Source organism: Dipodomys merriami, unplaced genomic scaffold, assembly GCF_024711535.1.
Source record: "Dipodomys merriami isolate MVZ:Mamm:240054 unplaced genomic scaffold, mDipMer1.0.p SCAF_25, whole genome shotgun sequence".
Classification (NCBI taxonomy): domain Eukaryota; kingdom Metazoa; phylum Chordata; class Mammalia; order Rodentia; family Heteromyidae; genus Dipodomys; species Dipodomys merriami.
Window position 1 is genome coordinate 15,692,858 of NW_027203937.1, and position 26,933 is coordinate 15,719,790.

General features: G+C 49.7%; 1 protein-coding gene across 3 annotated transcripts in view; it reads left to right on the forward strand.

Annotated features, from left to right (window-relative positions):
- The window catches only part of Gdpd5 (glycerophosphodiester phosphodiesterase domain containing 5), an 84,967-nt gene that overhangs the window by 22,876 nt on the left and 35,158 nt on the right, over positions 1 to 26,933 (forward strand). For all 3 annotated transcript variants that reach the window (XM_070034990.1, XM_070034992.1, XM_070034991.1), the window contains exon 2: positions 21,201 to 21,377. In XM_070034990.1, the coding sequence (XP_069891091.1) occupies positions 21,261 to 21,377 (117 nt within the window). In that variant the 5' untranslated portion in view covers positions 21,201 to 21,260. The remainder of the gene's footprint in view (positions 1 to 21,200; positions 21,378 to 26,933) is intronic.

Consider the following 26,933-nt stretch of genomic DNA (forward strand, 5'->3'; position numbering starts at 1 on the left):
GGAGGCTGGGATTGGCATCCTCTCTCACTCTTCATGCAGTCACCCGGCTTACTTTCTTCATGGCCTGATTGAGCTTCCCCACAACATGGTGGCCTCTGAGTAGTCAGAATACCTTGTGTTGGCTTAGAGAGCAGCCCAGTGAGTAAAGCAGGGCTGCATCACCTTCCATGACCTGGAAGTCTCACAATGTCCCCTCAGTCATTACTTATAAGTCCTCCCTGACTCAAGTAGACACCCTCCCTTATTGGAAGGGTGTCAGTGGCTAAGAAGAGCATGGATGTTGGAGGGGCTGCTGCAGATGTCTTTGGAAGTACAGTTGGCTGCAGTCAGGAGGGTTGCATGAGTCAAAACTGAAAACACCTTCAGCAGTGCCCAGGCATTGCCTATAAGCCATAATCATACATAGCCAATGGTGATTCTGAGCGTATGCCATTAACTTGGGGTGTGCTGAAGTTAGGACCCTATTGCCACTGCTGAAGCCAATCCATGGAACAGCAATGCTTCCCATTTGGGCACTGAAGGAGTCAAAGGAGTTTATCAAGCAAAGACAAGTGGGGAGATTAATTGTGCAAAGGTACAGAGCCAGAGACTGGAGTTCCTTAGAGCAGGACATGGCTCTGAGTATGAGGTTTTCCTAAGACTCAGAAATGAAGACTGGAAAGGTAAGTTGAGGCCAGCTTGAGAAGAGCTTTGCATATGGAGTTTGGACTTCATCTAGTAGGTTCCAGGGAGTTCTCTGATGTTTCCCAAAGGTGTGAGGAGGCATGTCATAATAGAGAAGTCACTTCTGAAGTGAATTCAGCAGGATTGAGAGAGGTTGCAGCTATGGATGATGGAAGGCGGAGGGAAGGGCTGACAAGGCTCACCCCAGGTGTTTGCCAGTATCATTTGCATCAGTTTTGAGTGTGATGTGCACATCTCAGCTGGCTCTCTCCTTCCCATACATTCATTGTTCAGAGTAGCTCTTCTGGAGTGGAGGGCATCTGCCTTGGCAGAGGGGTCAGAGGAGCCTGGTGGCCAGCCCTGGGACAGCTGGCAGGACCAGAAGACAATCAGTGACTGCCTCCTCTGCTCCTCATCTGTGGGGAAGGCCCTAATCCTTCCTCTCACCATACCCTCCTCACTCTGTCTATAGCCTTGGTATCCAAAGGGATGGACGGGCCATCTAGGGCTGACTGTTCCTCTCCTAAGCCCTGAGCTACAGCAGCAAGGGCCACTCAGTCTAGCTAGGCCAGCCCTTACTCCTGCCTTGGTGACTCCAAGTGAGACCGTGGCTCAGGTCTTGTGGGCCTGTCTGCTCTCCATGAGCTTAAGTGCCTGTGCTAGCATCCTCTGTGCCACCTGCGGCTGGCTGTATATATGTGCTCTTTATAGGTTTCTTTATGTTCCTCTGAGTATGTGTGTGTGCACATGTGTATGTGTATATATGAGATGGGCCCCCTTGGTCTCTCTAGGCACATGTGATAGGTCTTTGTAAGAGGCAGGCATGTTTGGTGTTTCTAAAAGGGGCCAAGGGGGCTGGGAATGTGGCTTAGTGGTAGAGAGTTTGCTTAGGATGCATGAAGCCATGGGTTCAATTCCTCAGTACCACATAAACAGAAAAAACAAGAAGTGGTGCTGTGGCTCAAGTGGTAGAGTGCTAGCCTTAAGTAAAAGAAGCTCAGGGGCAGTGCCCAGGCACTGAATTCAAGCCCCAGGACTGGCAAAAATAAATAAAAGGAGCCTATAGAGGAAGGGGAAGAAGAACCAAGGGGAGATCAGAAATACAAGTTCTCAGACATAAGAAATCACTCCTGGGGCCCTGGGAGTGATTAGCTAGGTACTAGAGCCTCATTTAGAGAAGATGTGCCCTTGCCTTCTGAAGCCAGCCTAGGCATCAAAGTGCAGATGTAGGTTTTTTTAGGGGGGGGCAGTGGGCTGCTGGACCGATAGGGGGGATTGTGCAGGATACAGGAAAACAGCTGGGGGCATGCCCGAGACTAGTAGGGAAATCCAAGAAGGCTTCCTGAGGGAGGAGCTTGAGGGGAGAGATGATTGTAGGGAGACAGAGAAGGAGGTGGGGATTGGAGTGGAGACTGGTACCCCATGGGAACTGGGGATTGGAGGAAGAGGCAGGTGAAGGTCTCATTTCTAGGCTGAAAGGCAGAGAATGGAGGAGCAGGTCTAAGAGAAGGCAGTGACCACTATGGTGCAAGGCTGCCATGGGACACCAGGCAGGTAGACTCCTCAGGTCCTGAACTCATTCAGAGATAGGGCTGGATGAAGCGAATGTCATTGTGCCAGGGGAGCAAGAGGCGTAAGGGGTAGGCAGCCATGTTGAACCTGGGCAGAGAGGGGCAGGGAAGCCTAAAGGGGCTGGGAACAGAGAGAAAACTAGTAACTGGTGTCCAGGAAGCTAGAGAAGGAGACCTTTCTAAGAGGTGGGCCAGGACCAAGGTCAGCTGTAGACAGAGAGGCCTTGGGTGGATTTACCCACATGGAAGTTGTGGATGAACATTGGTGGGAGCAGTGGGTCGTGGATCTAGCAGGGGCATGGGGTGACATGGAGATGTGGAAATCTGAGCTTAGCAGAAGTTTGGGAAGAAGGAAGGAAAGAAAGGTGGACAGGCTAGAGAGCATGGAAGGAGATAGGAGGTTGTCTTAGGCCTGTTTATAGCTGAATGGAAGGAGTCGGCCTACAGGGAGATGATGCAGGAGTGGGGGAGGGCAGCCTGGCACTTGACAGGCCCTCTGGAGCAGAGAGGTGAGGATGGGGGTGGGCGGTGTCTTTCTGCAGGGGTAGACATAGAGGGCCAGAAGGGGTCATGGTGGTTAGGGCCTCTGGCTGCATCCCTACCAGAAACATCCTTATAAACCAGACTCAGGCAGGAATTGAGGCTCTGGCTGAATAGCCATGGTCCCTGGCAGTTTTGTCTTCAGTGTCATTTAACAAGAAGGGCCTGGGAGGGTCTAGATGCTGATTCACCTATTTCCAAAGAGGCTACGCCCAGCCTCAGCCCTGAACCTGGCTTCCAACCAATGGGAAGTTCTTCTTTTGGATCTAGCCTAAGACTCTTTTGCTATATGCTCCCGCCTAGTGAACTTGTTCAACCCTCTCCCCAGAGCCAACCCTATCAGCCAACCGCTTCGAGTGGCCTCAGTGTTTTTACAACTTGTTTTCATGAAGTTGGTTTGAAGTCCCTCTGCATTCCCAGAATGTCAGACCCGCCCTGATTCACAAGGATTGACCAAAACAGGATCAGAGCCAGAAAGAGGAATGTGAGGACTTAGTCATCGTCCATCTTCCACAGATCCTCCTCTTTCCCTCCCACTAATTGAAGGAAGGAAGCAAAGCCCCTGGATCACCAGGAGGGACAGTGTTAGCACTGGGGGAGGTGAACAGGACAGAGGATACAGGTGGTAGACAGAGGGGCAGGGTAGGAGAGAGGAAAGGCCATCCGACAGAGCCTGCTGGATGGGGCATCTTTAACTCTTTGTCTCATCCTTAGTTTCCCAATATCTACAAGGGGACAATGAATGGTACCACCCTTCTGGGTGACATGGAAACAGACCCCCACTCAGAAATCTCTGCGTGATGTAACAGGAAGTTTTTTGGGACAGAAACTGCAAAGGAAAAATTAAGCAGGTTACTTTAGCCTAGTCCAGCAGAGGTGCTACCTTGGAGGATGGCTGTGCCTTCCAGTGAAGAGGTTCAGCAGTTCTGAGGCAGCTAGACTCCTCAGGGCCAGGTGGACTCTTGGGAGGGATCACACTGCACAGTATGCTCCCCAAAGGGACAGGGCCCCAGCAGATGTGGGTGGAAGATGCAGTCTGCTTCAGGGGATTAGTGCTCGGATTACATGAGACAAAGCAGGTAAGATACTGACTGCCCAGAACCTGACACAGTGAGTGACAGCTGTTAGGAAGGAAGTTTGCAAATCAGGGAGTCCTGGACTGAGATCAGCTGCAGCCAGGACCTTCTGACTGCTGCCTCTGCTGCACCCCAGACTGGGTCATTCCTCATTAGTTTCTAGAAGTCCTTTTGAGATCCCTTGTTCTCACAGATGCCTTAGCTCTGGTCAATCTCTCCAGCCTAACCAGCCCTAGAGCTGCTAGGGGCTTGCTATAGTGCTCTCCCAGACCTACAAGGTCATCAGTGAAGGAGACAGGGACTGGGCTACAGGCAGGGCTGTGGAGGAGGAAATCTAGGCCTTTGTGGGTCATCCCCGTTAATTGCACTTGGCTTTTCTTCCCAGCTCACCCCACAGAAAAAGGGTTGTTGTTTTTTTTTCCCTGAGCTTTTCCAGAGAAAGTTCCCTGGATCACACTGGTCAGCAGGTCCCAGGACAGAACAAAGAGAAGTTGTCTTTCCAGGCTATTATGACTAAATTCCAGAATCTGACCATGTAACTTTAACTGCTGGTGTCGGCCTGGGTTGGCTCCAATAGCCCCTGCCCTAACTCTTCTCTGTGACACCACAGCTTCTGGGAGTCTAGCCTTCAAAGCATGAGCTTGGGTTCTTATGCAGACTTACCTGCTGTGTGACCTTGGCAAATTTACCTCCCCTCTCTGAACATCAGTGCCCTGCCATATGTTCCTAACCAAAGTTACATATGTCCACTAAAATCCAATGATTTCAACATGGTGCTAATACCTGTTTGACCCAGCTATGTCCAGAGAAGTGAAGTGTTTGGCCTGTGACCACACAGCTGAAGGGCAGAAGACAGAGAGGGCCAGGACCTGCTCCCAGGCCCATGATTGGTTCACCTTGACTTTTCTCAGCTCTTCCCTAGCCTCTCAGCCCTTGTCTTTCTTTGGGAAAATTAAAGCTCCCTATGGTGAAGGCAAACTGAGTCTAAGTGGTCCCCATCCCCAAAGCACTGTGGAACACCTACTGTGTAAGGGTCAGTGTTTATACAGTCCCACCCTGCCCTTAGACTTAGGCAGCAATGAAATCCAGATGTTGTTAATATCTTTTTTTTTTTTTTTTTTTTTGGGTCCAGTTGTGGGGCCTGAACTCTGGGCCTGGGCGCTGTCCCTCAGCTCTTCAGCTCAAGGCTAGCGCTCTACCACTTGAGCCACAGCGCCACTTCTGGCTTTTTTCTTTTTGCTTATGTGGTGCTGAGGAATCGAACCCAGGGCCTCTGGCATGCAAGGCATGTGCTCTACCACTAAGCCACCTTCCCAGCCCCTGTTGTTAATATCTTAATATTTTGAATTCACATATGAAGTTCAGCCCGGTTTTATCTGACATATGGAATAAGATGAGATGTCTACCTAGGCCTCCTCATTTTCCTCACTCACTGCTCCTAGCCTCCTGGCAGGAGGAATTCCACGGGTGGTGTGCAGAGGCTGCTGGTAGCTAGCCCTCCTAAATCTGTCTAGACAACCTGAGCACAAGTGGCCAGTACACATTTCCGGAGTTCTCCTAAGTGCCAGTGCACAGTGCATGGACTGGAGGAGCCTGTGGCTTAAGGGCAGAGCCAGAGAACCCGAATCACTGTGATGGAAGGTGGCAAGGTCGAGTGGAGGGGGCAAGAGGGCCCCCTCCAAAGCTGACTTCAGCCTCTCACATAGCTGGGCCCAGCTGGGCCCCCCTCTTCTTATTCCCAGCTCCTGGGCAGGTTAGGGTCCTAGACATTTTATACCACTTCCTTCTCTAGACTCACCATCCTATGTCCACTGTCATACTTGAGCTCTGCAGATTCTTCCAACCTCAGTTGGACCCTGAGTGAGATCTCAGCCTCCTGAGTAGCTAAGATTATAGGCATGAGCCATCAGTGCCTGCTGAATATATTTTTGTAAGAAATATAAGCTAATATAAATGTAAACACAGGAAATACTTTATATTTTCAGAAGTTATACAAGATTATTAAAATGAAAACAGTATACATCCTCACTATTATAAGGTTTCATTAAAAATGCTTTCATAAAAATGAAACTAGTTGGGCGCCAGTGGCTCATGCCTGTATCTAGCTACTCAGGAGGCTGAGATCTGAGGATTGTATTTGAAGCCAGCCTGGGCAAGACAGGTCTATGAGACTCTTATCTCTACCTACCAAAATCTAAAAGTAGAGCTGTGGATCAAATGGTAGAGCTAGCCTTGAACAAAAAAGCTAGGGGATAGCTCTCAGGCTCTGAGTCCAAGCTCCAATATTGGCACAGAACAAGCAAGCATAAAAATGAAAACAAAAATGTCAAACACAGTTCTAGTGTTTGACATTTATATCGTTATCAATTTAGAGTGAGTACAACTAGGCATGGTGGGGCATGCCTGTAATCCCAGCACTCAGAAGGCTAGCCTGAGCTACTTAATGAGATACTGTCTCACATTTCATGTTTGGCTAAAGTAAAAGGGATTGTTAAATACCATAGGATGTTCCTCAGCCACCATGTGTGTTCTCTGTGAATACCACACTAATAATTCAGGAGTACTTTTAGAACCACAAAATGGAATAGGAAAAAATGCCAAAGGTGGGGGGGTGGTGAGGAGATGAGCATTACTGGAAAACTGATACTTATTATGCAAGCAACTCTTGCACTTTGCTATCAGAGAGAAAGGATTTGACAAGTTAATTCATCTTCCCTCTGAAATACGTCTACCACTCAGCAGCCCCTTCCCCCACCTTGCAGAGCCTTATCCCCTCACCAGATGCCCTGCACACAGCTAGACAGTCACCTTTGGTTCTTCAAGTACAAATCAGGGAGAATAGTTTGGCTGGAGCCTGAGCTTACTTGGTCAGGGAGCAGATGTTTAGGTTACAGGTCACATGGAGATTGTGTATTGGGGGCTCCAGGATGTCCTTTGACCTGTGCGCTTGGGCTGGTGGTCCCTTTTTCTATGTAAAGGTAGCTTGGGAGTGATCTTGCCAATGAGAGCTGCATTATACAACTAATAAAGGATGGGGCTTATGCCACAGCTAGAGTGTAAATATGTGCTTCAACTTACCTCCTCCTTACTCACCTGTGAGTGAGAGACCTCCATTTGCTCACCCTAGTCTTTCATCTCAGTCTTCTGTATAGCCCACAGTCTGACTGATGAAGGAACTGAGGCTCAGAGAATGCTGCTGTGCCTAAGGTCACACAGCCAGGCTGCCACAGAAGAGCCCTGTGGGCTAGGTTTCTCAAACCTGAGGGTGTACAACAGGTTTGAGTGTCTGGGGAAATCTGAGCAGGTGCCTCTACATCCCATCAGCTTCCCTCCCTGCATCAGCCTCTACCTTCATCCTTGGGGTTTCAACATGCAGAGCCACTTCCTGTTTGGGCCCTGCACTTCCTTCAAGGGACTCACTGGCTTCTGCACTGGCCTCATGCTGAGAAGCCAAGATAGGGGTGGAGCTAGGCCTGGGACGTGTCACTCTCTACCTGGACTCCAGCTGTGTGGTCATGACAGAGCCTGGGTCTGGGCTAGAGGTAGGAGGTAGGGTGTGGATGATCAATGTTAGACTGTTCTGCTTCAACCTGCTTGACTCTGGAGAGGCCAGAGCAGGTATGGGGTGATCTCTGCATCCTGCTCTCCTCTATCTGCTTTTGAAGGTAGCTGCTGGCCCAGTGGTGGCAGCTCTATCCTCCTAGATAGACCGGAGGCATTTTCTCTTCATAGGACAATAAGGTGTGGTACGAAGAGTGCCAGACCTAGGATTTGTCAATTTGGATATCTGACACTAGCTTTCTGGAGACCATGTCAGTTCCTTGCCAGTCTCCTTTTGGGACCTCCATACCCACTCTGAACCTGGAGGAGGGCTCGCTGGCTGTGAATTGTATTGAAGGGTTTGCAGTAGGTTATCTGGGGTTGAATTTTAACTTTGACGCCTTGCTGGGTAGATCCATCTCTTTAATTCTCTTGTCAAAGTTAAAGAAAAGTCAGGTGCTGGTAGCTCACACCTGTAATTCTAGCTATTCAGGAGATTGAGATCTGAAGATCTTTGTTCAGAGCCAGCCTGAGCAGGAAAAGTCTCCTATTAGCAAAAGAAAGAAAGAAAGGAAGAAAGAAAGGAAGGAAGGAAGGAAGAAAGAAAGAGAGAGAGAGAGAAAGAGAGAGAGGGAGGGAAGGAGGGAGGGAGAGAGGGGGGAGGGAGGGAGGGAAGAAGAAAGGAAAGAAGGAAGGAAGGAAGGAAGGAAGGAAGGAAGGAAGGAAGGAAGGAAGGAAGGAAAGAAGGAAGGAAGGAAGGAAAAGCTGAAAGTGGAGCTGTGGATCACTTAAGTGGTAGATCGCTAGCCTTAAGTTCAAGCTCCAGAACTGGCACAACTCTCTCTCTCTCTCTCTCTCTCTCTCTCTCTCTCTCTCTCTCTCTCTCTCACACACACACACACACACACACACAATTGAAAGGAAAAAAACCCAGAATGATCATTAAGTATTTTACACATTAGCTAACTAAATGCCTGGATCAACCCTATGGGGAAGATTCAGGTTCTGTTACCGTTTTATACAAAAGAAGTTGATGTATAGAGAGGTTAAGTAACTCAAGGCCACCCTGTAAAAAGCCAAAATTCTAACTTGGATGGTTTGGCGCAACCTCATATCATAATGATGTCCTTGCTACTCAAATCATGGTGCATGTCCCTGCAGCTCCGACATCACTGAGAATTTATCAGCTTGTGGGATCTCCAGCCCCAACCTGGACCTACTGAGTCATACTGCAGTGTAACAGGATCCCCAGATCTGCTTATATCCTTCTGCCACTTAGCCCTGAGGATCACTATGGGAGATAAAGGAAAGAAGTATTTTGTAAATTGTAAAGCACTGTGCCTTCCGGGTACTATGAGATGGCTTGGCCAGGGTGCGGTGCAGAGTCTGCAGAGTCTAGCATTGCCTACCTGCTTGTAGGTTGGGTTTGCTGTGTACTTGTTCGTGTCTGGCTCCAGAGCCTGACTTGGGACAGGGCTGGCACCAGACCTGAGGTGCTGCTTCTGGGGTCCCTGCCCTGCCTTTGCCTCTGCCAGCCCAGTATCCCTGGGTAAGCAGGGTGTCAGCACTGGCGTAAGCCTACAGCGCTAACCTGAAGCCCCTTCCCCATCTTCCTCCCCCATGGCCTGTCTTGCATTTCTTCTTCGAGATCCTGGGCTGGGGTCTGCCTTGCTGGCTGCAGGAGCTGGGATGGGGGAAGTGATGATGAGTCAGAACTCAGGCGCATAATTGCAGTGCCCCAGATCCCCAGATCCGCCTCCGGCCCACCAGCCCTCCCCTCTTCTCCCCTGGCGGCTGCCTAAGAAGAACAGCTGGTCTGGCAGCTCCACAGAGAATCAGGTCCCTGACATCAAGGAAGACCTCTGCCCAGCGTTTGGGGCTGGGGTTGTGTTCCTGGGACTGGCCCCAGACAGGGGAGTGAGGGTTTATAGAGTAGATGGCATGGGCTTAGGCCCGGAGCTGACTTATGGGCAGCATGTGGGGAATTGGGATTGGGCCGTGGTGGCTGGGGGGTGGTCTCACTAAGGGCCAGGTGTGAAACGTAGTGGGGAGGGTGGAAAGATGGAAGAGCTCACTGGATTTGTCTCCTTGTCCCCTCAGCTCTTCCAAAGAAGTGACATAATCACCTCTCTGGACAGGACAGGTCCAGGAGCCCAGCTCACAGTCACTGGTACCTTCTTCCAGGTAAAGAAAAAAGAAAGGAAGGAGGCAAGGAGAAAGGAGGTAGAGACAGGCTGTGGAGAACAGCTCTGGATTCTAAAACAATGTATGCTTCTCTCTCCCATGGGGAAGCACTGTACACTTTTTAGGGAAAGGCAGAAAGAGCAGAAATTGCCATTCCATTTTATAGATAAGAAAAACTGTTTTTCTATCCTGTTTGTTTCATGCTTTGTACAGTGTACATGCTCCAGGTACTTGTCTAAGGGGAAGCATACTTAGTCCTCATAAAACCTGTAAGGCTGGTGTCATTATGTTCCTCTAATAAGTAAGGAAACTTCCAGGCCCTGGTGACTCATGCCTGTCATCCTAGCTACTCAGGAGGCTGAGATCTAAGGATCATGGTTCAAAGCCAGTCAAGGAGGAAAAGTCCATGAGACTCATCTTCAAATAATCACCAAAAAACCCCCAGAAGTAGAGACATGGCTCAAATGGTAGAACACTAGCCTTGAGCAATAAAGTTCAAGGACAGCCCCCAGGCTCTGAGTTCAGGCCCCAGTACTAACACACACAAAAGGGAAACTGAGGCCCAGAGGTATTAAGAAGTTTGTGCAGTTAAGTATGTGGTAGGGTAGCTTTCAAATCCCAGCAGTATATCTACTCCCAAATCCTATGATTCACAGCCTTTTGGGAGCCCAGTGTGAACCAAGTTTCCTTGACCTCCAGTGTGGGGGGTTTAATGGGCTCCCAACTGCAGGGAAGATTTGTATTGGAAGAGAGAATCCTAGAGAAAGCAATGCTTTAGCCAAAGGAATGAATGGCAAATAGCAGAACTGGAAGACTTGCCTGGTAAAATTGACATGATCCTTTAAGCCATGGCCAACTCCTGGACTTGCTTCCTCAGTAGTCAGTCAAGGCTGATTTTCTCCAGTTGCCAAAAGAAACTTGAACATTTGAAGGAGTTAAAGAGTTTAGGCCCCAGGTTCTGAGACATGTCTGGAAGCACAAAGAGAAATTGCTGCTCTTTGCAGAATGCTGGAAAAAAGGGAGATGTTAATGACAGGGATGAAGCTAAGAACCTGCTCAACCTTAGGTCATCTTCACTACCTTAAGTGCAGAAATGGCAAACACATGGCAGATATTTAAGAAAAATTTGTGGGAGAAAACTGAGATGATTTTTTTTAGTAACTTAAATTTTTTCTATAAATTAGGAAAAGGGTAATGTTTTCAAAGGTAAAATACAGAGCAAGCACAGGAGTAGCTCTGCAGTCTTACACGTTTATTGTTTGTTTCTAGCGATGAAGCCCAATTTGGCCTAGAACATTTTTTCCTCCTACCTCCTCCTCTGGATGTCTAGAATTTACAGGCATGTACCACCATGCCCAGCCAGTTGTGTGATCTAAAAGAAGCATATTGTTTCCTTCTTTCCTTCCTTTGCACATTTTAGCAGCTTTTCAGATTGGCAAATGCATGAATACCTTATTGGAGCCAGGCCCAGAACAGGGGATACAGGTCCTCTATACAGTGAATCCTATAGACCAAAGGTTGCTAGGGTATCTTATGTATCTTATGTATCTTATTTATTTATTTATTTATTTTGGGTCTGGTTGTGTGGCCTGAACTCTGGGCCTGGGTGCTGTCCCTCAGCTCTTCAGCTCAAGGCTAGTGCTCTATCACTTGAGCCACAGCGCCACTTCTGGCTTTTTTCTTTTTGCTTATGTGGTGCTGGGGAATCGAACCCAGGGCCTCATGCATTGCAAGGCAAGCGCTCTACCACTGAGCCACCTTTCCAGCCCCATCTTATGTATCTTATGCAGATGCTACGGGCTTCAGAAAAACCTGGCCAAAACTGGGTAACTATGGGAGGATCACAGCTCAAAGCCAGCCTGGACAGAAAAGACTGGAGGTATGACTCAGGTGGTAGAATGTCAGCTGTGAGCTAGGAAACTGAGCTAGAGCATGAGATCCTGTGTGAGCTAGAGCATGTTCAAGCCCTAGTACTGGCATGCCCAGCCACCCCCCACCCCAAATAAGAACAGGGAAGGAAGAAGAGGAAAGGGAGGGGGAGGGAGGGAAGGAAGGAGGGAAAGAGGAGAGGAAAGGAGAGGAGAGAGAGGAGCCTGGCCAAATAGATGAGAAGTCTCAGCCTGGAGAGGCGCTTACCCTGGTGGCAAGGCAGCCTTGGAAACAGGTGATTATGGAGCACTGAGACCTGTGATAAGTCTCAAGAGTTGTGCCAGCTACTGTGAGAGCAAAGCTGGGAGGCAGTGGGCTTCTGTGAAGGAACCAGACCGAGTTCCAGCAGGTCCATTTGTTAAGGTAGAAGGAGGAAGGCAGGGCTCTCTCAGTAGAAGGCACGGAAGTGGGAAAATGAGATGGCGTGGTATCCTTGGAGGCTGGAGTAGAAGGAAGGGTAGGGGAAGTGAGGCTGGGGAGGTGTCAGAAGGAAACTTTAGATGGCTGGACTTGCTTCTCTTCCCACCTCTGGATTGACTTGGGAAGCTGGTTTGTATAACAGCTCTGCTAGTTTACGTAAGTAAATAAAATAAGTCACCGCTCCCCATTCTTTTAAGGTGGCAAAAACTGGGCAGGAGACAAGTTTGTCTGGTACAAGTCTCTGCCAGGCTCAGGTACAAGTCTCTGCCAGGCTCAAATTCCTCCTCCTCCTGACCCCATGTGTGTGGGTCCCAGAGAGGGGTCCATCAGGAAAAGCAGCCTGATCCCTGTGGCTGAATCACTGGGCTCCTGGGTGAGGCCTTGGGCATCAACCTAAGGGTGAAAGGATAGGGAGTCTCCTTGCCAGGCATCCAGCTGGCTCAAGCGGCCCAGCCAGAGGCCTTAGGTGTGTTTGCCAGCTCTGCTTGTCCCAGAGAGAACCTGGTAGTGCCACTGGGGGAGGGTTGGCCTTCCTACAGTCCTTCAGAGAGGTAGGGATGCCATGAGGGTATCAAGCCTCTGCTCGTGTGGACAGCTGGGTGCCAGAATCTCTGCATGGGAAGGGAGTCTGGAGAGAGGAAATAAACTATTTTGAGACAGCTAGAGTCTCATAATTAGATCCTTGGAACTCACAACCCTCATGTCTCAGTCTCCCAGCTGAGATTACATATGTGTACCACCCCATGATTCTAAAACTCTGACTTGGGGTATGCACTGCCTGAGATTTTTTGTTTGTTTGTTTGTTTTTTGGTTGGTTGTAGGGCTTGACCTCTGGGCCTAGGTGAAGTCCCTGAGCTCTTCAGCTCAAGGCAAGCACTCTACCACTTGAGCCACAGTGCCACTTCAGTGAGATTTGGAGTTCCAGAATGCTCAACTCTGCTCTCAGAGCAAGGTCATTTGTGGTGGCTGCTCGGCCTAAGCTTGTTGCTCTGACCTGGGAAGAAAGGTCTCTGTTCTCGGGTCCCCATAGAGGACCCAAGGCTCCTGGGTAGACACCTGAGCCTGGCTTCTATCTAATCCATGGCTCTAGATGTCTCCCAAACACACACGTCTGTTCCCCGAGGTTCCTGCTTGAGGAATAGGCTCTGCAGATACCTGGTTCTCAGCCTAGTGCTCAGCAAACCTTTGGCCTCCCTCAGCCTCAGCTTCCCTGTCTGTGAAATAGGAATCTTCATAATGACCTGGATGATACATGTGGAAGTTCTTTGTAGACCGTAGAACACTATGTGTGGAGTTGGGCTTGCAGCCACTGATGTACAATGAGGTTGTCTCCTTGAAAGGAAAGAAAAGCCACTCTGATTCTCCATGAATCTCTCACTCAAAGCATTTCTGGGCACTAGAGCCACAGGACAGGACAAGTGGTACCCTACAGATGTGGTTGGAGGAGGAGGAGGCTGCCCTGTTTCTGCTGGAAATCAGAGAGCTTTCTAGAGGGTGGAGGGACTGTAGAACCCACTATGGGTGGGGACAGGCCCATAGGAAGGCCTAATCTGCCTCCCCTCCAGCCTTTGAGAGAAAGAGAGAGAGAGAGAGAGAGAGAGAGAGAGAGAGAGAGAGAGAGAGAGAGAGAGAGAGAGAGAGAGAGGGAGGGAGGGAGGGAGAGAGAGAACACAATCTGCCTCTTGGGACAAAAGAGGAGGGTAAATAGAAGTCCCTGACATTGCTTTGTGAGATTCTTAATGACCCTAATTATGGTGTGATTAATTCTTCCGAGGGCTCTGGCTGTCAGCTCTCCACCACCCATGAGCTTTTCCCTAAACAATAAGCTGGCGTGATGGGGGTAGGACCCATCTGGCCTTTTCATTTCTTAGGCCTCTCCAACCCCCAGCAGTGGGTAGAAACCCATTGCACCTGCCTGAGAGACAGACATCTCCCTGCCCTAGGCCTCATCTTTCTCTGCACATTTCTTTAGAATCTAGGGCTTTGTCTGAGGCCCAGAGAGGCGGAACTATTCACTCAAAGTCACGCAGTAAGTTGGTGACAACTTGGAGCGGCTATCCTAGCCATTTAATGAAGGTATTAGAATGAACAGAATACTGCAGAAGGCCAGAGTGCTGTGGTGTGGGGACTGGGATTGGTGGGCTCCACCTTTCCTTGGGTGGGTTTTTCATGAGCCTGAGGAGTGGGAAGACCCACAGTCAGTCCTATTCACCTCCTCTAGCCCCACCCTGGGACCCGGGCTTTGTGTTAGAGGTTTCCATTGGGTTGTTTATTTTGGGAAGAGGATCTAGTTGGTGAGCTCTTTGAGGGAGTACCCTGCTGGGGGTCCCTGGAGGAATGAGGTGACTTCTGCTACTCAAAAGCTCTACCCAAATAGGATCTGCTAACCAGAGCCTGGAGAAGCCCTGGTGGCCCCTCCTGGCTTCCCCTCCCAGGCTGGCTTTGTGCTCCTTGCTCCCTAGAATGCTTATCTTTCTACATTCTGTATATTTATCTTGCCTTATTTCTGAATTCTGGATAGCTCCATCTATCCAGGTAACCTCTATGCAGAGGCCACTTCTGGGACTGACCCTTCTGTCAGGAGGCTTTCTGGAAAGGGTGTCCTAGACTGAAGTGAGAGGCTGCCGGGCCTTGAGGATGGGCACAGGGGCTCCCAGCCCCTAGGTGAGACTGGGAGCTGGGCATACAGTGAGGAAGGACGACAGAGAACCCTAGCCCCACTCTGCATCTGTGCTCGCTAAGGACCATGGTAAGCCCAGTGGTTCAGTGTCTTTCACTTGTGAGGTTTACTTGAAGTGAACCACACTGATTCTCCATGAATCTCACTCCAAGAGCTGCTGGACACTCAGTGGAGGCCTTTCAAATGCCACTGTGTGAGCTTCAGGGTCATAGGGCAGGACAGGTGGTGCCCTGTGGGTACAGTTGGAGGAGGAAGCTATCCTTCCTGATGGGAGAAGGTGGCAGCACTTTCTAGGGAGGACAGCCAGGAGGTATGTGTGGGTGGGACTCCAGAGCCTATTACTGTTTGTGAGTGATCCAGGCCCTGGTCCCTATTCCTTGACTATTGCCAAAGATGGCAGGGGCCCTTGGGCAGTGGTAGAGCTCTGGGCAGCCTGGTAGGGGTGGAACTAGGCTTCAGGCCTTCCGGCAGCCTTCTTCCAAGTGTTGAACTGGGTCCCAGGAGGGTGAGTCACTGTCAGGATTCCAGTGATTTAGCCCTGAGAATGGAGGGGCCCCCTCCTGCCTGAGAAGGAGGGGCTATGGGACTGTCCTCCTTGAACAGGCATGTCTCTGCTTTGCTCCGGGGATGAAGAAGGAGAGGTGGCTAGAGTTTTGGAAGTTGAGTGCTAGAAAAATTCTTGTAGATCATTTGAGGTATTCTGGCCCCTCTGCTTCTCCATGCTGATAGGAAAGCTGGGGGTCACAGTAGAGCTTTGAAAGTCACCCTGACTGGTGGTACAGCACAGCCTCAGACCATCAGCCTTGGACTAAGCTGGTGTTGAGGCCCCAGTAAGGGTAGTCAAGGCTGAGGAAGAGGGAGAGGAGCATTTCTCTGATTCTTCTTCCCTTCTCCCAGGCCCTGGCAGGCTGTGGAGAAGGCCAGTCCTGGCTGCCTCAGCCCTAGAACCCCCTGGGGGGATTGTCCTCCTCCACTGGTTGCCCTCCCTGCTTGGACACCCCTGGTGCCAACCAAAACACTGAGCTCTTCCGTGGGAGGTGCTGGTTGCTGGATGCTATGGCTGGCAGAGTCAGCACCCTGGGCTCAAATCCTCTGTCCTCCATGATTAGCTAGCTATCTGGCCTACAACTAAAGTACAGAGCCCCCTCTCCATAGCCTATACCCCATTCTTTGCATCTGTATCACTGTGGTGCATTTGTTACAGTGATATATGGATATTGATATGTTATTACTAACTGAAATTGACAATTTGTTGTTAAGTTGCATATTCTTTTTATTTTTTATTTTTTAATTTGGTATTACTGAGGTTTGAACTCAGGGCTTTTGTTTGCTACACAGGTGCTTTACCACTTTGCACCATATGCCCAGCCCTTTTTGTTTTCGTTATTTTTGAGATAGTGTCTTATATTTATGCCTGGATTGATCTGGACTGTGATCTTCCTGTTTATGCTTGCATAATAGGCAAACACCACTGCAACCAGCCATTGGTTCAAATGAGGTTTCACTAATATTTTGCCCAGGTTAGCCTAGAACAGCAATCCTTTTGATCTCCATCTCCTGATTAGCTGGGTCTACAGGCATGAGCCACCACACCCGGCCTGTGTTGCACATTTATAGAGCTTGACTAGTATGTCATGAAAGCATGGGGCATTACTGGGACGTACAGACTAGGTAACTGCCCCATTCCTGCCCCCAGCTTGTGCTCTGCCTCGTTCTCTCTCGCACTCCCTGAGCCCCCTAAGCCACTGATCTTTTTGCTGCCTCCACAATGTTGCCTTTTCTAGAATGTCATATAGATAGAATCACACAGTATGTGGCCTTTTCAGATTGGCTTCTGTCACTATTGGCAATATTCTTCCAAGTTTCCTGTGAGTTTTTGTGGCTTGCTGGCTCAATTCTTCTTATTATAGAACAAGATTCACTGTGTGGCTGCACATTCACTCAACCCCTTAGCTTTAATGTGTGGAGTAAGGCTGTGGGCCTCCATTGCATAGGGCATTGTCAGGCATTCTACAGTGCAGCACTCAGTGTGGTAACCAACAAGCCCTACGGCCCGGGGTACCAGTGACCATCATGACAACTCATGGTAATAGCACACATATATTGGCTTCAACACTTCTGGGAATACAACAATAGAGTTTGTAGAAACCACTAAGCACCAGGAACACAGTGGTTGTCTTGGGCTAGACAAGGATTTCACTTGCAAATGAGAAAAAGAACTCAGGTTAATTTTGAGCACAACAGATTTTTAGAAGGAAACAGAGCCATTCCCAGAGACCCCCAGCTTAGGTGGGACTGAAAAGGACCCAGGTATAAACAAGGACCCCAGGCCATTATCATGTCCTTACAACACTTCCATACCAAGCAGACAATCTCTAGTTAATTTCCAGTGCTGGCATTTTTTTAAGTTCATTTTATTGAGATTAAAAAGCCACACCCTATACAATCTTCCTATTTGAAGTTTCCAATTCAACAATTTTTAGAATATTCAGTCATATATCCATCATCACTATATAATTCCAGGACATTTCATCACTCCAAAGAGAAACTCCATACTCATATGATCAGTCATCCCCATTCCTCCCTGGTCCTCCCAGCTCTGGCGTCCTTCATTTACTTCTTGTCTATGCCTATTCTAGACATTTCTTAGGAATGGAGTCATGTAATACACAGCCTTTTATAATTGAATTCCTTTATTTAGCGTAATGTTTTCAAGATTTATTGATGTCATAGCACGCAGCAGTGTTTTATTCCTTTTTATTGCGGTTTTGGGTACTTTTGTGGACTACCCCCATCTAGCCCCCCTGGTTTTTTTTTAATGTAATAAATTAAGGTTCAAAGACAGCTAGCTAGTGCTCTGTCACAAAACAACTCAGTTGGGGAATTCAAGGCAGAATCCTAGGCCCTCTCACCTGGCTAGGAACTTTCCACTCTCAGGAAAGAGAGAAGGCAGCATGGCCTGGGGGGCTGGGAGGGCCTGGTAGCTGGCAGCCTCAGCAGGAAAGAGGAGCAGGGACACAGGTCAGGTGCATTCCAGGAGAGCAGGATGACAGAGGCCCCCACCTTCGTGCCTGTGCTTCATAGCAGGTACTTGTTCCACCTCAGGCATGGACCCAGGGAAGGTCTTGGCCCTGTGCAAACAGGAGGCCGTGGGAATGCAGGGCAGAGGCTAAGCACTCAGACAGAAAACTGGACTTGGGGCTGGATAGCAGCTTTCTCTTGTCCCGGGGCTCTCTGCAGGGGATTTCGCAGGAACTTGGCTGCTTCAACAACCCTGGGAGGTAGCTTGGGAGAAATCAATTGGTGCAAGTAATACCATTAGCCTGGCTAGAAAGGGAGGGGTGGTGACGGGCTGGGGGTGAGTGGAAGAAGCTGCTCTCTGAGGCTTATCTGAGTGTCAAGTGCCCAGTACCTGAGCCACATATCTGTTAGCAAGAATTCCTGGGTCCTTCTCTGAAGCCCACTTCAGGAAGCCTCCAGTACCTTTTCTTTCTGTTGCCCTGTGCTGGCCTCAGGGGACATGAGGATAACCATGGTGTAGGTGTGTGTGTGGGGGGGCTGTCAGCAGTGCACACACTGAGTAGAACAAAGTGAAGCTGACAGCATTCTCTCTCTCTCTCTCTCTCTCTCTCTCTCTCTCTCACTCTCACTCTCACACACACATATACATGCACACACGCACATATACACATACACATGCATATGGTCTCTTCTCTTCCAGTCTTTACTTCACAAGCTGCACTGGGGACAGCATCCCCACTCCCTGCCTGGCCTATTGGCATACAGTGTTCCTTCTCCAGGGACCTCCAGGAACTCTTCACATGTTGGGGCCTGTGGGAGCCTGATGGAGCAATCCGGGACATCTTGAAGGTCCAACTCCTGCTTGGCAACCTGGGATGCCTCTAAGAGAGTTGACATGCCATGGGGCGATGCTAGGCAGGTATGACCAGAAGAAACTGGCTGTGAATACCTTCTACCTGGAGTCATGCATCACCTCATCACTGTTGTGAGGAAGATGAGGGATCAGGCCCCAACTCCACATCCCAGTCTATACACATCCGGAACTCAAAGCTCTAAGTTTTGAACCTGTCCTGCGTCCTGAGATAGTGGGAACAGGACAGACACAATGGCCTCCCTGTACCAGCTAGACACCACTCCAAGTGCTTTCCAGTCATTCTTGCTTTCATTCTTGCTCTTCTCTGGGAAGGAAGTGGTACCATTACTTTTCAGTTGGGATAAGAACCACATGGCATAGTACCACGGCCAACAAAAAAAAAAATCACATGGCATAAAATGCAAATATTTCCAGTGTGCAGATTCATGTTTGGTATGTTCATCTTGTAGTATATTCACACAGTTTTCACCTAATTCCTAGTTACCACTATTGAATTCCACATTTCCATCATCCTAACAGCCCCTGCCCCGCATACCCACTGATAGTCACATCCCCATTTACCTCAGTCTATCCCTTAACAATCCTAGCAATTCCTGATTACCATTGACAACCATTAAACCACTCTGTCTCCATGTATTTGCCTGTTTTAGAGATTACCTAATGGAATTTGCTTCTTTCCCTTAGCATAATGTTTTCAAGGTTCATGTGTTCTGTAGCATATGTTAATATTTCATTTCTTTTTATAGTTGAGTAATATTCCATGGGATGATAGCCCTCAGCTGATGGATATTTTGGATTGCTATGAATCACTGCTATGAATGCATTGTGGGGTGGAGTGGATACATTTTCACTTCTCCTGGGGTAGAGTTGCTGGGTCATATGATAACCTTTACATTTGACATTTTAAGGAAGTGCCAAACTAGTTCCCAAAGTGGTGGTACCATTTTCCATTCCTAAAACATTGTCATCACTAGTCCTATTTTATGAGAAACCTGAGACACAGAAAGACTTAGCTACTTACCAAAGGTCACACAGCACAGCCAGAATGCACACCCAGGAAATCTGACTCCAGGGACCTCCCTCTAACCAATGGCTTGGCGAACTGAAAAGCATGGTCTCACCAAATTTGACCTGGTGCCTATTTTTGTCCAGCTTGAAAGCTAAGAAGGTTTTTTATATTTTTAAACATTTGGGGAACAAAATCAAAACAAGAGTATCTTATGACATATGGAAATTATATGCGAGTCAAATTTCAATGTCCATAAATAAAGCTTTATTGGACACAGCCACACGCATTTATGGATTGTCTATGGCTGTTATGACTATAGCTGAGAGTTGGGTGTTTGCCACAGAGACCTGCAGAGCCCAAGTGCTTCCTGTTTGGCACTTAGGAAGCTCCTGCCCACCCCACACCCTGCTCCTTTCTCTCTCTCTCTCTCTCTCTCTCTCTCTCTCTCTCTCTCTCTCTCTCTCAGCCTCAGTTTGTTTTAAGACTCACTACCTGCCACTTTAGGTAGGTGTGACAGCGATATGGAACAGGGGTGTAAAATATCCACATGATGCTTGCTGTGTTTAAGTACTCGGTCCATGCCACCTTTTAGGATAAAGTATTTAGCATCTTTTTATTGTTATTATAAAGGTGATGTACAGAGGGGTTACAGTAATATAAGTCAGGTAAAGCGTACATTTCTTTTTAGACAGTGTCACCCCTTCCCTTTCCCTCTTTCAGTTTTTAGACAGTGTCACCCCTTCCCTTTCCCTCTTTCAGTTTTGGATAAAGCATTTTTAAATGTTTGTTTTGGCCTCGCTACTTAGGAGGCTGAGATCTGAAAATTGAGGTTTGAAACCAGCCTAGGAAGAAAAGTCTTGAGACTTTATCTCCAATTAACCAGAAAAATGTCTCAGGTGGAGGTAGTGGTTCAAGTAGTAGAGCACTAGCCTTGAATATAAAAAGCCAAGTGAAATCATGAGACCCTGAGTTCAAGCTCCAGTACCAGCACACATGCACATGCACACACACATTCACATGCACATGTACTTGCACACACACAATGTTTATTTTGAAAGTCTACTATTGCTAGGCTCTGTTCCAGTTATGAAGGGTACAACAAAGAATAAAACAGACAAAATCCTTGTCTTCAGAAAACTTAGAATGGTGTATGCAGACAAAATAAGCTTGAATTATATTTAAGAACATGACTGAGAAAATCAAACTGAGAATGTGGGAAGGCACTTGGGAAAAGTGGAAAGGAGTCCCAGTTGTACATATGATCATCTGAGAAATCTCATTATTGTATCCCTATAATCCAAGCACCTGGGAAGCTGAGTCAGGAACACTGTGAGTTCAAAGCCAGGCTGAGCTATGTAGTGAGACCCTGTCTCAACACAGAGAGAGGCTAATTGGAAAAAAAAGGACATTTGAGCCAAGACTGAAGAGAGTGAGCCATGCAGGTTTCTAAGGGAAGAGCATTTCAGGCAGAGAAAATAGCAACATGCTGGGCAATGTCTATGAGATCAGTGTGACTGGAGGAGTAAGACAAAGGAGGATGAAGTCATGGGTGAGTAGCAGGGGATAGGTCTTCACTCTGGTAACAGGACCTGCTTAGAGGCTTTGAGCAGAAGGTAATCCACACTGACCTAGGCTCCAATAACTTTTGGAGTGGTGGGCCTGACTCCTCACAGCCCTGTGTTTCTCTCTGCAGGACCAGCCAGGGGCCTCCATGGGCGCTTGAGGGCCTGGTGCCAGGGCCACGGGCACGAGCATGGTGAGACACCAGCCGCTGCAGTACTATGAGCCCCAGCTGTGCCTCTCCTGCCTCACAGGCATCTACGGCTGCCGCTGGAAGCGCTACCAGCGTTCCCATGATGACACCACACCGGTGAGCTATCCCTGGGTGGACCCCAGGAGCCACAGCCAGTGGCCCAGGGAGATTGGGTGGCTCTGGACAGATAATAGCCCTTCTGGGTTCCAGTTTATCCCTCTATAAAATGGGTCCATGGTAACTCCTGGGTTGCTCTGGGCCAATTGGGCAAGGAAGGAGCTCATTCTGCCAAGGATGTGGGGAGTTGTTAGAGGAGATGCTGACAGAGGCCTGGGCAGGAAGGATGACCGGAAGAAAGAAGTTCTCAGCTTCCTGGCAGAGCTGGAAGGTTAATGGGCAGTCAAGTGCCAGCAGGAGGGTGAGGAGGTAGGCCCCGGCCATCTTGGAGCCTGGGAGCTGGCAGGGTCAAGGCCTGGCACCAGGGGCCCAGTCACCTGAGCCACCAGCCTGCCAGAGCTGGCAATAGGCACTAAGCTGGATAAAGAAGGCCTCCTCAGTGCTGGGCTCCCCAACCATTCCCGATCCACACTCCCTTCCCCTGGGCGCTATCAGCCAGGGGATCTAGTTTCTTTTCTGAAGGAATCCAATTCTCCAGTGGTGTTTATCTAAAAGCTTTGCTGCCTGGAGAACAACTTCCCTCCTCCCTCCTGCTTGTCTGAACAAAGAAGCCAGACTCCAGTTCAGTCAGCCCCAAACAGGCTGGAGTGGTCAAGGGGAGGTCAGAAGCTTGTCTACCTGTCTGTCCAGAGCACTACACTGGGTCACAAGTCTAGACTCATGACCCAGATGGTGAGAAGTAGTGAACTCCAGAGTGGATACTGTCCTGATTCCAGCATGTAGGAAGCCATATAGTCAAACTGAGGCATGAGAGAGGAAGAGGCCTGACCAGGGTCACAGAGAAACCCCTGGCAGTGCTGACACAGGGGACTGCAGTCTTACACCCTGGCTCCAGCCTGGACTGATCTCCCAAGACACCTTATGAGCACCATGTACGTGTTGTGGCTTTTCCCTCTGAGATGGGCTGATGTGCAGTGGCACCTCTTCCTCTGGTACTCAGTTTCCCATGAGCTGCCTTATCTGGGCACTGGAGGAGAAAACACAGCCCTCTCCTGAGCTGGCATGAGACAGGCACAGTGCTAGCAGTGAAATGCTCAAGCCCTGTCTTCTTTATCACTGACATGGGAGAAGGCTGGGTTGAAGACCAGCATTCTGTGGCCTTTGACTTAGCTCCACACCCTGTTCTGACCTGAGCTTTAGACCCCATCTTATGCTTGCTGGGAGCTGGTGCTATGCTGACTCTCTGGTCCTGTCCTCAGTAGGACATGGGAAAACAGAAGTCTGGGAAGGTAGTGCCTAGATCAAGGTCACACAGCTGGGATGGGCTGAGCCTGGATCTGGCCCCAAGGGGTTCAGTAGCTGGGGGTGGGGAGCCTCAGGGGTAGGAAGACAGCAGGAACAGGAGGAAGGTAATAGAAGGACAGGGCTCACCAGCAGAAAGCCTCTTGGCCATCAGGACAGACACTGGAGGAAGATGAATCTCCCAGAATGCCCCACAGCCTTCCATGGTCCCAGGCCTGCCTTTCCTATGCCATGGAGTCAGGAAAAGCAGAGCAGCACAGGATTCTTGGTGGAAGAATTGAATGGGCAAAGCCATGGCTAGGAGCTGGGGTGGTGCACCCTATGGGATTCCAGGGTCTGGGGCACCAGCTACGGGGCCAGTGTTGAAGGAACATCAGGAGGCCACAAGCCAGGCTGGCTTGGAGAGGAGGAAGGTGGCAGCCTTCTGTGGAAGGGGCTGAGCTCACCTCAAGTGACCCAAGACTAGCAGCTGAGAAGGAGCCTCCCCAGCTCCCCCCTCGGCAGTCGCGCAGCTCATCCTGCCCCTCCCCTACTTGCACAAACATCTTTTCTCTCCTCTTCCCTCTTCTCTCCTGTCCCCTATGCAAGAGCTGGGCCAAGACAGTGAGGGGCTGTGGCTAGGCTCTCTGGCCAGGCACAGTGACAGGAACAGTGATCTGGTGTCTCAGAGACAGGCCTGGTGCACAGCAGGGGGTTCCATAAATTTTTCTGGACTGGCAGTGGCCACGCTGAACTCTGGGGCTGCTGGTAGGGAGAGAAGTGCCCCAAAACAAGAGGCCCTTGCAAGAGGAGGGACCATCAAGGACCCAGTGCCTCTCCTCATTCCCGCCTTCCCTTCCTCCTGCACCCCCAGACTCAGAAGCTAATCTCTCTGAGCCTTACCAGTGAAGTGGGGTGACAGACAGGCAGGTAAGTCACCCAGTCCTCCTCCTCCTCCTCGGCAAGTATGAGAATAATGGTGAAAGTGGCATTTGTTGAGTCCCTACTGAGTGCAGGCTACAGTGGTTTGCATGGTTTGCTCAACTAATTGCTACAGTACCCCTGTGGGTCGTGATTAACTGTGGGCACACTTCACAGATGGAGCAATCCAGGCAAGAAGGCTCCACATAGGAAGTCATAGCAGACCTGTAGCAGGAGCCTCGGGAAGATGAGGCTGGGGGAAATCACGTGTGTCTTGAGGATGCCTGTGTCTAAATAAGAACTCGCTGGCGGGGGAAGGGAGGAGGGAAGCTGAGTGATGGAGAGAGGGAGATAGGACAAGGCAAGGAGTGTCCTCAGATGCCAGGCTTGGGTCCCCTGGTGGCTCTCTGGTCCAAATCTAGCCTGAGTACTGAAGAAGACTTGGGATGAGGAGGGTGGCAGAAAGCTCAGGAGAATTCCCCCCATCCAGGCTGCTCTGCTTCCTCCCTTCCTGCCTCAGAGCACAGAGTCTACAAACAGGAAACTGGGCAGCAGAGAGGTGGGATGGCCTCTCTTGCCTTGGGTTGGGGGCCTGGAGGAGCCAGGCTGCAGGGGGGCTGCCTCACTTGACAGCAAAGAAGGGAAACAAGGCTTTTTATAACTGGGGATAATTAATTGGTTGTTGTCTGTGACTGCCAATTAAGGACTTGGTAGGACAGAAGACTGTTCTGAGGCAGTCCCCACAGGGCTCCCTGAAGTCTGCGTGTCTACAGGGGCAGTTCAGTGTCAAAACCAGCTGCCTTGTAGCAGGAAGGATTTGGGTCAGAGGCTCAGAGGAACTTCCTAGCCAGAGACAATGAAGGAGCAGATTATGGTAGTCAGCTGTTCCGCTTGCCTTTTTGTTGAAGGCTGTTATGATTTTAATTGATCCCCTCCATCTTACAGATGGGACTCCAAGAAGAGACATTTGTTTATTCAAATCAAAGTGCCAAAGGCACAGCTTTTGCTCTGTCCATACTGCTCGTACCCACAGCCTGCTGTCCCCCTCTTACTCTCCTGCTTCCATATCCAGTGGTCTTGTCTGAGATGCACTGGTTATTTATTCAATTAACAAACACTTCCTGGTATCGTCTCTGAGATCACATGTATATTAGATCTGGTTCTTCCCTCCCAGGCTGGTGGAGGAACAGACATGCACTAACACACCCAGACCACCCTGGGTGATCATTTCCAAGCCCAGGGAAAGCTGAGAGTTAGCCCCATATCCTCTGGGTGAGGAGTGTTAAGAGCAGTCCACCTGTGTATTTCAGTATCTTATATTAGGGAACAGAAAGTAATTGAGCCGTGTGTGTCCAGGAAGGAAAAGTTGTGGTGGGGGGTAAGGGGGGGAGAGGGAGGAGCTGATGCTTGTGGTAGTGCTAGACAGCCAGGGCCTGCCAGGGAGAGCCAGCATCAGACTGATGTGGGTTACATCATGGAGCATGCTCTGAGAATCTTGGAGTGGAGGTAAGGAGGATCAGGCAGCCAGAAGAGAGAGGCCAAGGCCTCAAGGATGGGGATACATAGGGATATAAGCAAGAGAGGAGGAATTCAGAGACATCTACAATGTGTGTAATCACACTTTGGCTAGGTGGAGACCGAGAGAAAGGATGCTCATGATGACTCCATCATCCCATGGTTTTCAGCCTGAATAGACGGAAGCCATCTCCAGAGAGGATGAGACCGTGCTGTGCCAACCATGCTGTGCTCAGAGCAGCACAGGGGAGTGGGGAGGACAAGGTCAACTGTCTTGATCCCAGCTGCCTGTCTTCTGTGATGGGATCTAATGGGAGCCCCTCCTGCCCTGGCAGGGAGATGCCTGCTGGAGAGAAGTCTGTCCCCACCTCCTCTGCCCTGAACGCTTGGCTGCCCAGGCCTTGTCATGCTTCTCCCCATTCCCTGCGGGGTTCCCTGCCTTTGCTCCACTGTCCCTGTGCCTGCAGTGCTCCTTCTATGTCCTGTTTTTCACTCATAGCAAATGTCCACACCCCTAACAAAAACAAGCCAGCTCTCCTCTGGTCCCATCTTTCTGCCCCTCAGCAACCTTCCCCTCTCCCCCAGCTGCTGTAGCATCTTGGGCCAGCTTGAGGATTGTGATTTTTTTTTGTGCCTCCCTCTAGAGTTGTCTGTGTTGTTATGGAATAGCTTGTGGCTGCACAACTCTGAGCCTGGCTCAAGTTTAGCAAGGTTTACTGAATGAGTCCCAGGAATGGTGAATAAGGAATCTGGTTAGGGGGTGCCTGACATTTGCTGACTGCATGATTACTCTTGGGTACTGGGGCTCTGAAAGAAGGCAACCATATATGTATGGGTGGGTACAGCTGCTTTTTTGCTCTAACTTCTAGACCCTTAGCTGTAGTTGGGAGGTGAAGCACTGACTCAGCCCATTCGACCTCCAAGGCCATCCAGGATTGGTGGGATTGGACTCTGCAGGAGGACAAAAGGGGACAGGGGACAGTCCCTTACTTATTGTCCTGTCAATAGGTAGGTTTGTGCCCATCAGGACACAGGGCAGGGAAGAGTAGACCTACTGAGGAATTGGTGGTGATAGTGGTGGTAGTGGTGAAGCCTCTTTGAGAAAGGCTTTGGGGCGTGACTGGATTCAGCTATATGCAATTAGGCACTGCTAAACAAGAAGCTCCAGCCTGAACTCTGTCTAGTGTTGACCCGAGACTGACTAGGACTTTGAACAAGGCCCAGACTCTCTGGGCCTCAGCTTGCTGGTTCAGTGGAGGCAGAGAATCTCTTCTGTACAAGAAACTTGTGAAGGATGGTGTTCCCTTCCTGAATGCGATGGGAAATGGGACTCAGGGGCAGTGCCGGTAAGGAGGAACCTCTGGGCTTCATTTTCTCTCTTCTGAGATGGGCATCAGCAGTTTTTGCAGCATTTCACAGATGGTCCTCTGACCTCCAGAAAGGAAGGGGAGACCTTCAGAGCTAGGTCTGTGGCAGAGAAGGGGGCAGAGGATTTGTGGCTGCAGTGAAGCCACGCTGTCCTCGAGAGTCCTGTGGCCCACCCAGCTCTTCTCAGAAGGGCACTGATAGCACCTGGTATGCCCATGTGAGAAAAAGCTATCTGGGAATTCTTGAACATCCATTTGGGGATGTGCATGTCTGTTGGAGGCTCTGCAGCCTCCACCCTAGGGTTAGGGCAGGGCCTGAAGAGCCTGAAATAGTCCTTCCTTCCTAAGAGACCCCCCAGCTATGTCATGTCCAAGAGGTGGGCAGAGAGACCAGGAACCGCAGACTGAGTCTGATCCCACCCTCCTACCTAATGAGTGGCTCTGAGTGCATCCCAAGGGCAGACAGAGGCCT